This window comes from Eschrichtius robustus, chromosome 21 (genome assembly GCF_028021215.1).
Source record: "Eschrichtius robustus isolate mEscRob2 chromosome 21, mEscRob2.pri, whole genome shotgun sequence".
Classification (NCBI taxonomy): Eukaryota; Metazoa; Chordata; class Mammalia; order Artiodactyla; family Eschrichtiidae; genus Eschrichtius; species Eschrichtius robustus.
In genome coordinates this window covers 10,626,603-10,642,193 of record NC_090844.1, presented here as the reverse complement: position 1 = coordinate 10,642,193, position 15,591 = coordinate 10,626,603, and the positions used below count along the sequence as shown (strand labels likewise).

At 48.4% G+C, this 15,591-nt stretch overlaps 1 protein-coding gene across 1 annotated transcript in view; it reads left to right on the top strand.

The window, feature by feature from the left end:
• The window catches only part of MYOM2 (myomesin 2), a 74,647-nt gene extending 60,169 nt beyond the window's left edge, over positions 1-14,478 (top strand). Inside the window, exons 28-36 of the mRNA XM_068531989.1 lie at positions 338-451; positions 641-728; positions 1,257-1,295; positions 5,937-6,042; positions 10,487-10,648; positions 10,893-10,931; positions 11,813-11,835; positions 12,979-13,034; positions 14,161-14,478. Coding sequence (XP_068388090.1) covers positions 338-451; positions 641-728; positions 1,257-1,295; positions 5,937-6,042; positions 10,487-10,648; positions 10,893-10,931; positions 11,813-11,835; positions 12,979-13,034; positions 14,161-14,478 — 945 coding nt within the window. The remainder of the gene's footprint in view (positions 1-337; positions 452-640; positions 729-1,256; positions 1,296-5,936; positions 6,043-10,486; positions 10,649-10,892; positions 10,932-11,812; positions 11,836-12,978; positions 13,035-14,160) is intronic.
• The last annotated feature ends 1,113 nt before the right edge of the window (positions 14,479-15,591 follow it).

The following is a 15,591-nucleotide window of genomic DNA, read 5'->3' as shown; positions in this document are numbered from 1 at the left end:
TTATAAATTTAAAATACACTGCTTGCTTACATCTTGTCTTTATTACTGACATCTCACATGAACCAAAAAACCTTGCACCGTCTAATCTCATGGGTTAGCACGAAGAGGAATCATTTGTTCTTCCGAATGGAACTGTTAGGACTTAATTATTTTAGAAGCTGAAATTTAGAAATGTATTTGCTATTATTAGAACCGACAGCTTTCCCGTGTGCTTCTGTCTGAGACTGTCTATAATAAAAATTGATTTTTTTTAGGTCTGTGATTTCAAATCAGAATAGACTTTTTTCTCATGAGCCACAGCGATTCACATACTCAACGTAAGACTCCTGTCTTGTAGGTTGCAAACACCAAGAAGGAAACCGTCTTCAAATGGCTAAAGGACGACGCTCTGTATGAACCGGAAAAGTCGCCTGATCTGGAGAAGGGGGTCTGTGAGCTGCTCCTACCAAAGGTACATTGTGTTAAAGAAGACAGATAGAAGCAAGATGAGAAAGTTCTCTCAAACGACTTGTGAATTCTGCATTATCTTCCAGTTTGCCTCCTGAATTTCCATGGTTTGCAAAGAGAATGTATTAGCCTGTATTACATTTTGTATCGTGGCGTCAGTTTTACGTACATATGGGATGTGTTTTATTTGCAGTTGTCAAAGAAGGACCGCGGTGAATATAAGGCAACCTTGAAAGACGAGAGAGGTCAAGATGTGTCTGTCCTTGAGATAGCTGACAAAGGTAGAATAAAACCTTCTTCTTCCTTCTACTGAAAGGAAATCCACTTCGCCAGCAGGATGAACTGTGTAATGAGGACACAGCGTCTGTATCCCTAGTACATACTGTTTCTTTAGCGGGGACACAGGAAAAGAAAATAGATTTGTACTTGAGTTGCATTCAAAGCTGTTTGAGTGTTTTAGAACAAGGTGTGATATTACTCTGGGCTTCAATGAAATGCCGTCTTACACCATCAGGAGCCAAGTTCTATCCTGTGACAAATGTATTAAAATGATCGAAACAGTGATGAAGAGGTTCAATTAAATGTATGGTCGGATTTATGTCGAGCAAAATGTTCTTGTTCCTTGTTTAAAAAGTGAGTAGATTAGAAGGATTTATCGCCACACATGAGCCTTTTATGGATAACTATTGCCGTTTTAATGTTTCATTTTTCAAATGAACTTCCTGATTTCCTGTATCAATTTAATTAAACATGAAAATGCTGCTGATAAAATTAGGCATCGTAATGGTACGTTTCCTTCTTCCTTTCAGTGTACGAGGATATGATTTTGGCCATCAGTAGAGTCTGTGGTAAGTAAATGCCTTCTAAGTTTCAAGTCATTTTGGTGCTAAAATCGCTATTTCCTGAGAAGGGCATTTCCCACAGCTAATGGAACCACAGTGCATCTCCTGTGAACAGGCCCCAGATTCAACGGCAGACCAGTTATCTGACTGCCTCGGTGATGCTTTTTAAGGGGGTTTTCGGCATTATATGCAGAATATGTTTTTCTTAAAAACAAAAAAAGAGACAAAACAAACTCAGTTTGGAGTCCCTAATTAGCCACTTCTTGTAATTTGCCTTAGGTCAACTCCGATGATGCTTTGTCCATAATTGCTATCAGCGTCTGCATTACAAATGCTGAATAGCAATAATGAATTTTGAAGCCTCTGGTTTTGTGTCTGGTTTAATACATACTAAACCACTTTTTAGCTTTGCAAATAAATTCTTCCTCTCTATTTACCCTTCCATGGAAACTGTGAGTACAAAGATATTGGTTATTAATTTGATAATAATAGCTTATATTTGTAGAGGGCTTTCTGCTGATTATAAAATTTTACAGCTGTGGGCTTTCTAGAGATGACCTAATTGATATCATCTGATCAGGCACCTAAGGCCTGGAGCAGTTAGGTGGCTTAACCATGGGGCTCTGGCAGCCAGAGTCAGGACCAGAAGCTCACATCTCTCCCAGGTCTGAGCTCAACTGCTGCCCTGTAAGGTTTTTTGGTCATTCTTCTGGAAAACTTCTGATGTTTATTTTTTCATCACTTTCTCAAAACATCCCCGTAAGGTAGACTGTTCCTTTTTGCTTTTGCTTGTCACATAGATGACCACATTTTGAATGAGTTTTACTCCTGATGATTATTAATGGGCCTAATGCCACTCCATGGTGTACATGCCACTTTGCGAAGGTACATTAAGCCACTTGAAAGGCAGCTTCACGCTTATTCTCCATGGGATGACCTTGCATTAAAGCATCATGTGACCTGTAACATTGGTGATGCGATTGATCGTGGTGTCTTGAAAAGTGAAGGTACCAGTGAAGGGGACAGAGCAACACAGAAGGTAGTTTCCCATTGTATTCTCGTGATCTTGGGTCCCAGATGCCTGAGCCTGGAAGGACCACGTGCGTCTTACTGAGAGTTAGTGGGGCGGACAGAGAGAAGGCACGGGGCACGCGACATCACCAGTTTCAGCCTCTGTCCTCCCGAGGAGCCAGGCCCTGGGTCTACTGGATGCTGCATGTTCAGTGCTGTTGCAGCCGGAAAGGAGCAGAGCAAGTGTTACTTGATCTACAATGTGGATGTGTTAGTAGCAAGCGGGGGCTTCTCCGCAGCCCACGTGCGCGGCCCGTTATCCCAGAGCCGCCCCATCTTCCCGGCCGTCCCGCTCAGGCTGCAGTCGCCTTTCCCCGCAGCCCTGAGGTGTCGTGGCCGCCTGGGGTGTCGGTCCGGGTGTGACATCTGTGGTTCCCACATCCCCTTGCTGCGTCCATCAGGGACCTCGGTTACCTCCATCCTCCGTCCTCTGACCTCAGGAAAGGTGTGTCTCTGCCTCTTCTGTGTCTTCTGAGAGCCCTGGGGGGTGCTGACACACAGGCACATCCTCAGACACGCTCACACGTACACACACCCTCACTCTTCCTCCCCCTGCCTACCGCGCGTGGAGGTGGCCCGTGCTCCAGATCGCAGAAAACGGCCCGGTCTCCACACGCCCGGGGTGGCCGGGAAGTGGCCGTCGTCTCCACAGGCCTCTTCCCTGCAGCTCAGAGACCCCCCCCCCCCACCCCCACCCCCCAGGAATATCCGTAATCCTTGAAAATGCCATGATTCCTGCTCGGGTTCCAAGTGGGCTCTTGTCGCCTGCAATCAGTGGCTTTTTAGACCTCATGCAGCCCCGAGTTGGTCTAACTGATAGCAGACAGCGCTGAGCGCGTCGCTCCTGAAACAGCCGGGGTGAAGATGGGTCCGCGTCCTCCGCGCTCTGCCGACGGTCACGTGGACGCTGTGACGCGAGTCGCGGTCTGGCCGTGCGTGTCGGGTGCCTGGTGGCCTCTGCCTGTTGAACGAGGGTCCAGCTCCGCCCGGGACAGGCGTTTTGGGTCAGATTCTATAGTTCCTTGGAACAGCGTCAGGCGTAAAGCTGGGCTGATACGAGGAGTACGTCTTCTGAGTTCTCAAGTAGAGAGCTGTCAGAACAGTGATTTCCTGTTTCCTGGAGCACAGAAACGTTTCCCTATTCGTTTCCTTGGCTTTTAAACCAAATTCCCCTTCACAGCTTGGGTGGGGGCGCGGGGTGTGGGGAGATAGTGTTCCCGGAGCTTCTAAGACCAAACAGCCTCTGGGGTTTGCATGTTGGGAAGCAATCAGTGGCTCTTCTTGGGGACCACCCCCCCCCCAAATTTTGTTCGAATTTCAGGGCCAACTAGAGGCTTTGGATAAACATGGGATCCTCACGTCAGCCTCCCGGGCTTCCACCTTCCCGACCCTGATCCCACAGAGAGGATCCTGCAGTGGCTTGTGGATGGCAGAGCGTAGGAGGCTCTCCTGCCGGGTCAGCGAGCAGCCCACAGAACAGAACTGTTTGTTCTTCGTGTCCCGAAGGTTAAAGTCTGTGCTCGGCTGCAAAGCAAACCTGCTGTTATGGAGAGAGTTAGGGTTCCTCAACCTCCTCATCCTTCTAATCAGGAATTTGGACAAGGCGACATCCAAGTTCTCATCCAGATGTAAAGTTCTATAATTCTCTGGCTGCAAACAAACCCGTTATAAAAATCGAAGCCAAAGTTACAGTTCTCTGCGTGGATGGTGCTTTGTGTGTGTGTGTGAACATGCACATGCTTCTGTGTATGTGTGTACATGCCTTGGACATTTCTCTTCATTTCCATGCTGACTTTTGAGACGCAGAACGCACGATTGGAGACTCAAACTCGTCGGTTAGGTTTTCGGCATCTCCATTAACTGTATCTGACAAGACGTGCTGAGGGACTCTTTGTATTTTTGCAGAACCTGAGAAGAGACCCACATTATCTAGATGAGAACTCTGGTCACTGAGAAGTTGTGTGATTTGTCCTGGGTCACTCAGTTAGCTACTAGCAGAGTAGTCTCGTGTCCCCTAGATTAGGAGTCCTGTCTTGCTTCTGCTGCACTTCGGAACTCCCCCCTCATCACGAGATGTGTATTCTAAGACGTTACCCACCCAGCTCTTTAACACTGGCAATCCTTCAATTTTACAAAAATATCTAAGGTGTATTTTACCTAAAGGGGGCCAAACTTAAACTATATACCTTAATTTTTAATATTTATAGAACTCTGAAACGTCTAATCAAGTAACTTTAAGAATCAATTGTGAAACAGAAACACCAATGGCAGAACTTACTTTTGGTGTGGCGACTGTGTAGATTAAATACCTATCTGGTTAAATTTTGTCTAATAAGATATAAATGCCCCTTAAACCGACAAAATCAAGGCTCAGTAAGGATGCAGCGGGTATAAAATCAGAAAATAAGGATACAACTTCCTAGGTCATGTTGCCCTGGTCAGCATCATTCTTGGAAATCAGGCTCTTGTAATCTGATTACTTGGAACATGCATCCTGCCATCCTTTCCTCCCTGTGGTGGGTGAAGTTAATTATCTGTTGATTTTCTAGATGAAATGAAACCCGTCTGGTTCTGTGGGGTAGAGTTTAATTCTGTGTGCAGGGCTTGATTCTCAGTGTTTAGGGAAAGTGCCAGGCACCATCCTTGCATTTGAGCTGAGAACTGCTCTCCTTCTGTCTGTCCGTTTCATGGATGGTACCCTTCCCTCCTCCCCGCTTGATTGGAAAACCTTGTGGGCTCGTGATCATTTATCGACTGCAAGTGTAGTCTGAAAAATGACCCTTGACTTTAAGCTATTCGGCCTCCTTAAGACTGCAACGTTTCCGTATTTTCGTGTTCAAGGATGTGCAGCTTGTTACCCTCTGCATCTGGTCAGCCCACTGCCCTCCCCCACGTAGGGAGAAGCAAAGCAGAGGAAGGGGTTTGGAAAAATCATTTTCTGCCTTTCTCTTTGGGCAAGAGTAGAGAGAAAGAGGACGCCAGAGGCCACAGAGGTGGGGCATTCAGCTAGACGGGCTCCAGCCACGGAGCTCCATAAGGGGATTCCCATCCCTACATCATTTACATGGATTTTCCAGAAAGTTCTATAGGGGATTGAGTGCCTGGAGGCTCCATTCCCTTCAGGGAAAAGGTTGTTTTAGCAAATGCCAGGAAGAAGGAGGGGAGAAATGCAAGAAGGTGGGTGCGATCTTGCAGACAGGGCAGACCCCGTCAGTTTGGAATCCCATCTATATGGGAAGCTTGTGTGTGGTCTAATTTATAAGTTGATTCCTGTGGTAATGTCTGGATGGAAGTGGTCAGGGATGTGAGAAGTGCCCTTAGGGAATATTTTCTTGGGGCCATTTGAGTTCCTTGATGCTATTGTCAAAGAGATTTTCAGTTAATTTTGGTGTGGCAAAAGCTTATTTAATGAATGAACATGGCCTGGGCAAATTGTAAGAATTTGTGGCTGATGGATGTTAGAATATATGCGTGAGGATGCATTTACAGCAGGATGTAACCTGGCCTCAGGGCTTGTCCATTCTCACACAGCACAGACTGCTTTCCTCAGATCTGAGCATGTTTTATTTTCTGCAGGACCCTCTGCTTCTCCACTGAAGGTAGTCTGCACCGCAGAAGAAATAAGACTTCAGTGTTTCATGAAATATTTCAGCGAAGAAATGAAAGTGAACTGGTACCGCAAGTAAGTGTCCACGTGCCGTGGACTGTGGCCGTGCCATCCATGGGGCGGTGCCCAGGGCTCACGGCTTGGACACGCGCTCATAGCCAAGTCTGCTCAAGACTTTGTAGTTTTGAGAAATGATGACAGCCTTGGGCTCGGGGCGGGACCATCACAGAAACTGGGGCGGGGTGGGGGGGGGTGGGGGGGGTGGGGGGGTGGGCGGGGGGGTGGTGGAGAAGGAGAAAGATAAAGAAGTGCCTGAAGGTACTGGAGACAAAGTTCTTCAGTGTCTTGGTTTGGACAAAGGTGGTTTTACTGGTGATACACATTTTGTCTGGAATCCAGCAGAGCTAATGGAAAAATAATATTTGGAAAAGATGCTCCAGGTTTCCAGTCTGTTGGTTTCTCACTAGATTGATTAAAAAGAAAAGGACCAAAACAAACTTAATTGTACGTAAAAGAAGAAAGCGAGAGAGATGAAGCCCTGTACAAACAGCAGGTTTTCTCTGTATTTCATGTCTGCTGCTGGTTGCCTGTCCAGGTGGGCGTGTTCGCTACTAAAACACTGGAGACTCTCATTATGGTCACAGCGTGTGGACGAGTGCCTGCCCCCAGCCCCCTGGGGTCTGCCCTTCCGACCATCCCCCCAGGGTTATCTCTAACGCACCCCGTCAAAGGGGGCGGATGGAGCGGGGACCGTGGTGTCTGTCTCTAACCTGAGGACATGGGCAGTACTTGCAGGCCAAGTTTTCAGTGATGTCCATATACCAAAATCGTCTGCTCCTCCACGGACTGGGACCTCAGAGTGTCCACGTCGTGCCTTTAGATGTTATTTTCCCTAATTAACATTTCAAAAGGCAAACTTCATGCTTATGACTACTTTACTTGTAAAAAGCATTATTTAGGTGAATCTATTCGTGAGTAAATCGAAGTGCTGAATGGATAAATGTCTTGGGATATCTTTTTCCTATTTACATTTTGACGTGCTGTGCTTTTGTCTTAGATGTTATGATCAGAAGCATAAACTAAGAGGACGTATTGACGACTTAGTGCATCTGTGTTTGGAATCCTGCGTCTCTGCTTTTGGTAGTTAGTATGGAAATCTGTATCGGGTGTAGTCACTGCAGATCCCATACTAAGGGGTTTGTGGGGAAGTGGCTTTTTCTAGAGGACTCTAATAACAGGAGCTTTGAAGACTGAAACTCTGGTGTAGTTTTGTGATGTAATCGTTGATAAGGATTTATTTTTTAAAACCGATGAGTAAATGTCTATTTCTAGCTGAATCAGACCTCTCCTGGAAAAGGAGAATGAATTACTTCCTTCTCTGGGCTTCTTTGTTATTTACAGCCTATCATCTTGCAGTAAGTTGTGTGCAGCTGTGATAAGTGTCTTATCTTCCCTGGTAAACGCGTCTGTCCCCTGCAGGAGGCTGCTGCTTCTCCAGCTTTGCCTCCCAGGGCACGGCTCGCTCTGTGCTGGGTGCCGGGCGTGCAGAGGTTAAATACATGCCACACCCCGCGTGAACACGTGCCCGGGCACGCGGGTACATGTATGTTGTGTTACTGTGTGTTATACACTTCACGCACGTGATTTCATTTAACCCTCACAGAAGCCCTATGAGCTTGGTATTAATACTCACATTTTCTAGATGTGAAAACTGAGGTTTTGCAAGAGGAAGAGAAATCATTCGTTCAAAGTCACACAACTAGTAAGTGAAAGAGCAGGGATCGAACGCTAGTTGGTCTGATTCTGGCCACTACGGTGCTGAGGGCCATCCAGCCGAAAGGAGGGGACTGATTGCAGGCCGACAGACAGACTGAGAGATAAGGGCTCGGATCACATGTCTGCCTCATCAAAAAAGTTGTATCAGAAGAAACCATCCCTAGAGACCAACAGAGCTCGCGGTTGTGTTGCAGATTTCCACGGACTTCTGGAAGTGGTTGTTGCCGTGCTTTCTCTTCTCCAAGCAGAATCAACACAAGTATTTCTTCAGTTCTTTAATAACTAAAATATAACCTTTAGTTATTTTTTTACTACTTGACTATTAAATAGTATTCAATGCTATGTTAAACTTTATTTTATAGTTATATTCTATCACTGAAATATAACCTTGGTTATTTTTCACTATTTGACTATTAAGTAAGTTCTTGTTAGACAACACTTGGAAAAATAGAGAATAATATAAAACATTTGTTGAAGTACAATCTGCGGGAGATCCCACATGCCGCGGAGCACCTAAGCCTTGCGCCACAACTACTGAGCCTGCGCTCTAGAGCCCGCGAGCCACGACTACTGAAGCCCACGCGCCTAGAACCCGTACTCCACAACAAGAGAAGCCACTGCAATGAGAAGCCCGCGCACCGCAACGAAGAGCAGCCCCCGCTCGCCGCAACTAGAGAAAGCCCGCGTGCAGCAACGAGGACCCAACACAGCCAAAAATAAATAAATAAATAAATAAATTTATTTATTTATTTTTTAAAAAAGAAAGAAATACAGTGTGCTGCTGGATGCTAAATGGCCCACCTAACAGAGTCAGGGACGCCCAGGGGAGACTCAAGCTGTGGACCTGAACATTCTGTGCTGATGGGTGGCGAGAAATCAATAGAGAATGATGAGGATTTGGGGAAATGTGGGTGTCAGCAAGGCCGATTGTTCTTTGATGAAATGCTGAGTAAGACATCGAGGGCCACTTAGAAGAAGGGCTGAAACCTATTTCAAACGAGTTTAGAAGCATACAAAGGGGAACTCAGCAGACATGTCCCTTCGCAAAAGGATTTTGTTCTCTTGCTCAAAGGTGAAATTACTCTGTCATCGAGGAAGGGCTAGACCTCAAATTGCTAAGTATGGACCACTGAAGACTTAGAAACATCACAGCCACTGAAGACGCCACGTGGCCTCTTTATAGAAGGAAACACTTTGGATTTTAATTCAACCTGGGAAATTTCGCATGCAGAGGCCCCTGAAATCTCAGTGAAGCCTGGAGCTCCCTGGGGGAGGGGAGATGCGGGGCCGCCGTGCAGGTGCGCCCACCACCCCTCCCCACCCTCTCCTCCAGCCCCTCCCCACCCCCTGCAGGGACCCATCTCCTGGGTTTCTTTCGCACAAATGAGCAGACACACCTAGGCTTTCTTCCATCTTCCTCTTTCTTACCTTAACGTAAGATGTTTTAAATTTAGTTGGGGGTGAAGGGATTTGGTCATGTTTTGTGATCAAATAATAAAACCAAGGAAGAGGTTTTATCCGACTTGGCCCATTTAAGTCCCAAAACAGTAACAAATAGTCCTTCAAGCCAAAGTCACTGTCTAGGGGGTAGCAGTGATAACAAATTCAATGCAGCCAGCAGCTGTGCTTTGCTACCAGGACTTGTTTGCCTTCTTATAAGTTGGCTAATTCAGCAGAAGCCAGCCGTAGCAGGTGTAGGGTGAGGGTGGGACTGCTGATCAGGGAGGGTTCTGGAATTTACCCCAGGGGTGGAGCCAGGCTGGGGGCTCTGAGCTGGGAGGGGGAGCCAGGTGGGAGGGGGTGTCTTCTGCCAGCCCTCTGCTGGCTGGTGGCTTCACATGGTGTCTGGGAACAACATTTCTGCCCAGTCCAGCAAGGCGTCGGGGCTGTGACAGAGGCGGGGTCAGAACTCAGGTCAGGGGTTAGGATGGAAGGCGGGTGGCTCCTTTCTGGAGCTGAGCTCAGGGTCACGCGCCAGGCTGTGCACATGCTGGCTCAGGGGGCCGTGGGCTCCTGCGCCAGAGCCCAGAGGGGGTTAGGGCTCTGAGAAGGGCGCCCAGCGGGTTGCGTGTGGTTTGGCGTTCGGTGGACTCCTCCTCCAGTGCAGCATGTACCCCTCGTCCTGGCTGTGCTGATGCCGCAGTAATTCTCCTTTTGTGACTGGATTGTTTCACTCAGCATAATGTCCTCCAGGCCCATCCATGTTGTAGCAGGTGTCAGAATTTCCTCCCTTTTTAAGGCTGAATAATATTCTATTATATGGATGGACCACAGTTGGTTTATCCATCATCTGTCGATGGACACTTGGGTTGTTTCTACCTTTTGGCTACCGTGAGTCATGCTGTTATGAACATGAGCGTACGAATATTTGTTGGAGCCCCTGCTGTCAATTCTTTTGGGCGTGCATCCACCGGATCACATGGTGACTCTATTTTTAACTTTTTGAGCAGAAAAATGCCATACTGTCTAGAGTATTTGATAGTCTATTACCTATTACCAACAAGCATATGTTAAACCACAAGGTATCTTTAAAAACTAAGTATCAGATTTAATTTCAGAAGGTTTTCAGAGCTGAGCTGCTGATATAGTTAGTAAATGTATAATATCCAGAACAATCTATGATGACATCAGCTCTAGCAAGTTAGAGGAGGCGCCCCCGGAAAGATGTGTAATATTGCCCCGCAGGTATCTTACATATAACATGAGATTCTAAATTGAGTATGTCCCTGTGACTTTTTCAAAGCGATGCTAAGATTGCATCAAGTGAGCGCATGAGGGTTGGCGGGAGTGAGGAGATGGCCTGGCTGCGTATCTGGGAGCCCACCGAGAAGGACAAAGGGAAATACACCTTCGAGATTTTTGACGGCAAAAATAACCATCAGCGGTCCCTCGACCTGTCTGGTAAGATCATTATTCTTTAGTACCTAATAATTTTGTACTTAGGGATTACCTTAGTGATCAAGGATGCTGAGAGGGAAACAATTTGATTTTACCATTTTCATTCAGAGAAGATTACTTGATTCATTTGGCTATTTCATTAAGCAAACCAGTCAGTTTTCATTAAGCAAACTCATGAGCAGAGCAGCTAAGGGAATGAATAAAAGCCGAACCCGTTCAGACGGTTACTGATGTACAAAATATTTCCTTGCAGCTTTTGATGAAGCACTTGCCGAATTCCAGCGGCTCAAGTAAGATTTGCATGCTTGGCTATTATGTTTCCGTCTGGGGTCCAGTTGACGTGGTGTCATTTTGGCTGAGTGTGGGAACATCTATGGATGCCTAGCTGACCCAAGGAATGTGATACTCCTAGGAACTGGGATAAAAATAACAATTAAGCCATTCAGTATCTAGAAGAAGGCATTCTTCCAAACTGTAAATGCATCTATCAATTAATTGTAGAGTTATAATAACCCTGGGTTAATTTAAATGAATTTAAATGCTGAATTTCTGAAATAGGTATAATTATAGCAACACATCACACAGAGCAATTTTTTAATGTTATATATTTAGGTTCTTTTTTAAGACTTTATATTTCTGGGGCAGTTTTAGGTTCACAGCAAAATTGAGAGGAAGGTACGGAAAATTCTCATTTCTTTTTAGCTGAGTAATATCCCAGTGTTTAGAGCAACTTTTTAAAGAATAACTGGGGGATTTCTAAACGTGTGTCTAAATTTTAGAGCATCCGACACCGAGAACACTCTTTGTCCCATACTAGGTTATTCAGTAAATATTTGTTGAATGGATGAATGGACGATTTAGGTAAATCAAATACCAACATTTTCAAAAATATCTAAAAATCTCCAATGTAATCTGGTGAAAAAAGAAACTTTTCTGTGAGTTTTATCAGCTGGAAGACAGGGCAGTGGGAAACGGCAGGAAAAGTCCATACATACGGGTCCTCAGACCCTGTGACCCGAATGCGTTCTTCTAGGAGAAGCAAACACGTTTCCTTCTTCATTTTGCTTTCATCTCTAGCAAACCTCTGAAATGTGTGATGCTTTTGGTTGATAGCATTTGCTCATGACTCTTTTATTATTTATTATGCTCTCTGCCCCCCTTTAATTTTCAGGTCAGCTGCTTTTGCAGAGAAAAGTAAGTACATGTTAGATTATAACAAGCACAAAATATTATTTTGGGTGGGGCAGAGGGTCTGTACTTAAGAGTGTTCATTTTGTGCATTAAATGATAGACAGCGAACCCTGTGGCCTGCTTGGAAACCCTCAGGACTGTCCACAGCCCCTGCTTCCCCAAAGCCCGCCTTCCAGCTCCCCCTCCTCCCCCCTCCCCCCTCCCCCTCCTCCCCCCTCCCCCTCCTCCCCCCTCCCCCCTCCCCCCTCCCTGGCCTCCTTTCTGCCTTCACCTTCCGCCACCTGTTCTGTGTCCTTTTACGAGCTGCTCAGTCAGGAGCGGCCGCCGGAGGAGGCTCAGGACAGGCCCAGGAAGGACGGTTTGTTGGGCTCTCGGGTCCTAGAGGCAGGGCCACGCCGGGCACGTGGGGGGATGGCCAGGGGGTCAGGGGGCAGAGGACGGGACGGAGGGAAGACTGAGGGCACGGCCTTTACTGGGGTTTCCAGGGGAAAGGCAGGCGGGGCGGGGGGAACACGTACGATTGGCTGGTTTTAGTGATTTTGCTGGGCTTTGGGTGACAGGGCTGTCCCGAGCCTCTGGGCACCTGGCCTGGGTGTTTCGGGCAGAGGAGTGTCACCTCCCCGGGGGCGGGGCAGGCGGAGGAGGCCGGGCCTGGCCGGCTGTTGGCATAGGTCACAGGCGGGCTCCTGGCTGGGCCCTTGGCTGGCGGGGGGTTGTCTCTGCCCAGCCAGGCGGGACTTACGATGTCAGAGCATCACAGGAGACAGAAAATGAAAATATACCTGCAGTACACCCCCCTGCAAAATCCCCTCTCCAGAGGCCTGGCCCCCAATTCCCGACTAAATTACAGAAGGACGGGGTCTGCCCTGTGTTGAGCCCCTGGTGAGACCTTCCTCCTCACGCCCGGCTCGCGGCCGTGTTTCCTCTCGACCGTTTCACGCCCCCTGTGCTCGGAGTCACTTACTCCCTGCTCCCACCCTGCACCTTAGCACGGGTCCCCCTACCGTGTGCCTTGCCCTGTGTCCTCTCCCGGGCCAGCGCTCCCCTCCCAGCTCCCCTTGTGCCCCCCGGTGCTCAGCCCAGGGCCCGACCCCCAGGATCGTCCCCGTGGACGGTTTTCTCAGCCGAGTCGCTTTGCTCTTGCAGATTGCGGCAAGGTGCTCGGCGGCTTACCCGACGTGGTGACCATAATGGAGGGAAAGGTGAGGGCAGGCAACGGGGTGCCCAGGGAGGGCGGCCGACGCGGGGGGCCCCCACGGCAGGCCCAGTGCCAGCAGCCGGGGTGGGGCGTCCTGGGTCCTGCTGGGCCCAGGCTGCCTCTGGGAAACTTGTGTCCTCAAAGGAGGGAATAGTCTAACCCTCCGAATGCACACAGAGCACCTTTCCCACCACGGGGAGACACATTACATGGTGTGTTTGTGACACCTGGTGTTTCCAGCCCCGGTGTCCACCTGGCTCTGACGCCACGGGTCCCGGGGCCAGTCGAGGGCCTGAATGAAGGGGCAGGTGGGCCACACCCACACCCTCGCCCACGCGACCCACCCGCCTCATGTGAAGGTGGGAGCCGCCTTGTCAAGTGTGAAATAAAAAGAGCAATCTCCGCTCCAGTTGTCAAGGTCATTTTGGGGTGTATAATGGAAACCATTTATTGGAGTGCTAATCGGTCACCTGTCACTGGAATTACTGATATCTAATTGGTACTTCTCTGGGTGCTTGAGTGATTCTATCTCAGTGTCACAGGGACATAGCTACTTGAGAGAATTTTTATTAGGCCAAAACACGGAAATGTAGAGCCCTTTTCTTTAGCAGCTGAGGAAAACCTGGTGAGCTGTACCTGGAGGTCATGGACTGAGGATTAGCACTAGTTTTATTTTATCCTGGACCGAAAGCATGCTTTGCTAAGTGTCCACAATGCAGTTTATCCTAAGACAACGCAGTCTCTGGATGTGCCAGAAGAACTGGTAAAGGGAACCCATGAGTCTGAATATAAAGGAAATTTAGAACCAGGCTAAAAATATCAACCGGAAAACCCAGAGCTTGATTACCTTCAAATTCTTTAATCAACTTACGCATGGATTAGATCTGGGAATAAATAGAAAAGATTACCTTTGAGTCTTCTCTCCAGCTGCCCCAGGAAGCTGTGAACTTCCTGCTCTTTTTGGATCCCTGGTGTCTAGTGTGGTGCCTACATACGTAAAGAGCGTGTTGACTAAATAAATGTCCTGAAGGGCAGATCAGTAGCCGAGTGGGTGGAGGGCCCAGGCTGCTCGGAGGCCGCCAGGCTTTTCTTTCTCTAACTCTCCCCTCTCTGCCCACCCTCCCCCCAAGACCTTGAACCTGGCCTGCACGGTGTTCGGGAACCCGGACCCGGACGTGGTGTGGTTCAAGAACGACAAGGTCATCGAGCTGAGCGACCACTTCGTGGTCAAGGTGGAGCAGTCCAAGTATGTCTCCGTGACCATCAAGGGCGTGACCTCCGAGGACTCGGGCAAGTACAGCATGCACGTCAAGAACAAGTACGGGGGCGAGAAGATCGACGTGACGGTCAGCGTGTACAAGCACGGGGAGCAGATCCCCGACGTGGTGCTGCCCCAGCAGGCCAAGCCCAAGCTCATCGCCGCGTCCACGCCCTCGACCACCCAGTGAGGGGCGGCCCAGGAGCCAGATGGCGCGGGTGCTTGTTCCCAGCAGGTGACGAGGGCCCGCGACATCCAGCGTGGCTTGATAGTCAATCGTGCGTTACGGTTTTAGTCTTCGTGTTTGGTGGTTAGGGGTTTCTGTCCTTCTAAGCGGAAACGCGAATGTTTTCCGGGAGGCTGCACCGCTGTGTCTGCAGGCGCTGGGCGGGGTGGGTTGGAGGTGAGCTGACATTGCCCTGGGGTCGTGCCCTCTAGTGCCCTCAGGCCTAGGGGCGCTGAAATGCTGGTGGGACAGGGTGTGTGCCTCGTACTGCCAGCTCTCTCTTGGCTTCAGGTGAATAAAACTTTCAAAGGCAACTTGCGGTGTCTCTCCTGTACCATCGCGTCCCCAGCACGTCTGCCTGCTCCCCTCTGGCTTGTTTAATTACGGGTCACAGTGCAGCTTCACAGCTGGAACAAGCGGGTGATGCACCCCAAGCCGGGAGCCCGGGGCGGGGACCAGACTCCCAGCACAGCCCGCTACCCCCAGCAGCTTCCGCGTCAGGACTTGGGCCCGAGGCTACTGGACTGGGAAGGTGACGTCTCGTGCGGGCTTAGAAATGTCCACTGGGTGTAAAATCACCGTCGGGAAAACAAAATACGTAGATGGCCGCGTGCTTTTTGAGTGTGTTAATTAAGGCATTTCGAAGGGAAGAAAACGCTTTTGAAACGATCGCAGTAGTGGTCATGGGAGGAAACGTGAAGCTTGGCTGTTTACAGAAGATCTCTTGGTGAAGATTTAAAAATGTGTGGGATGAACATATCCTTTCTTTGAACTTTCCTCCCTTTTTTGGAAAGAGGCTGAAATTCCTCTGGCATAAAAATCCTATCTCCGTATTTTAGTTTTGTATTAAACATATTGCTCCGTAACAGAGAAAGCTTTGAGAGTCCAGAATATTCTCTCTCTGTGTCGTTAAGGCCAATCCAAACTCTGTGACATTGGGTTATATTTTCCTAAGGTAATCAAAGAAATCCTGAAATGTAAGTATGTCCCTCCCTCATAACGCCAGCCAGCTGAGCAGGCTTCTGTGAGTCTCGATACGAATTTTTAAAATCATTTTTACCTCTTCTGTTGTACAGG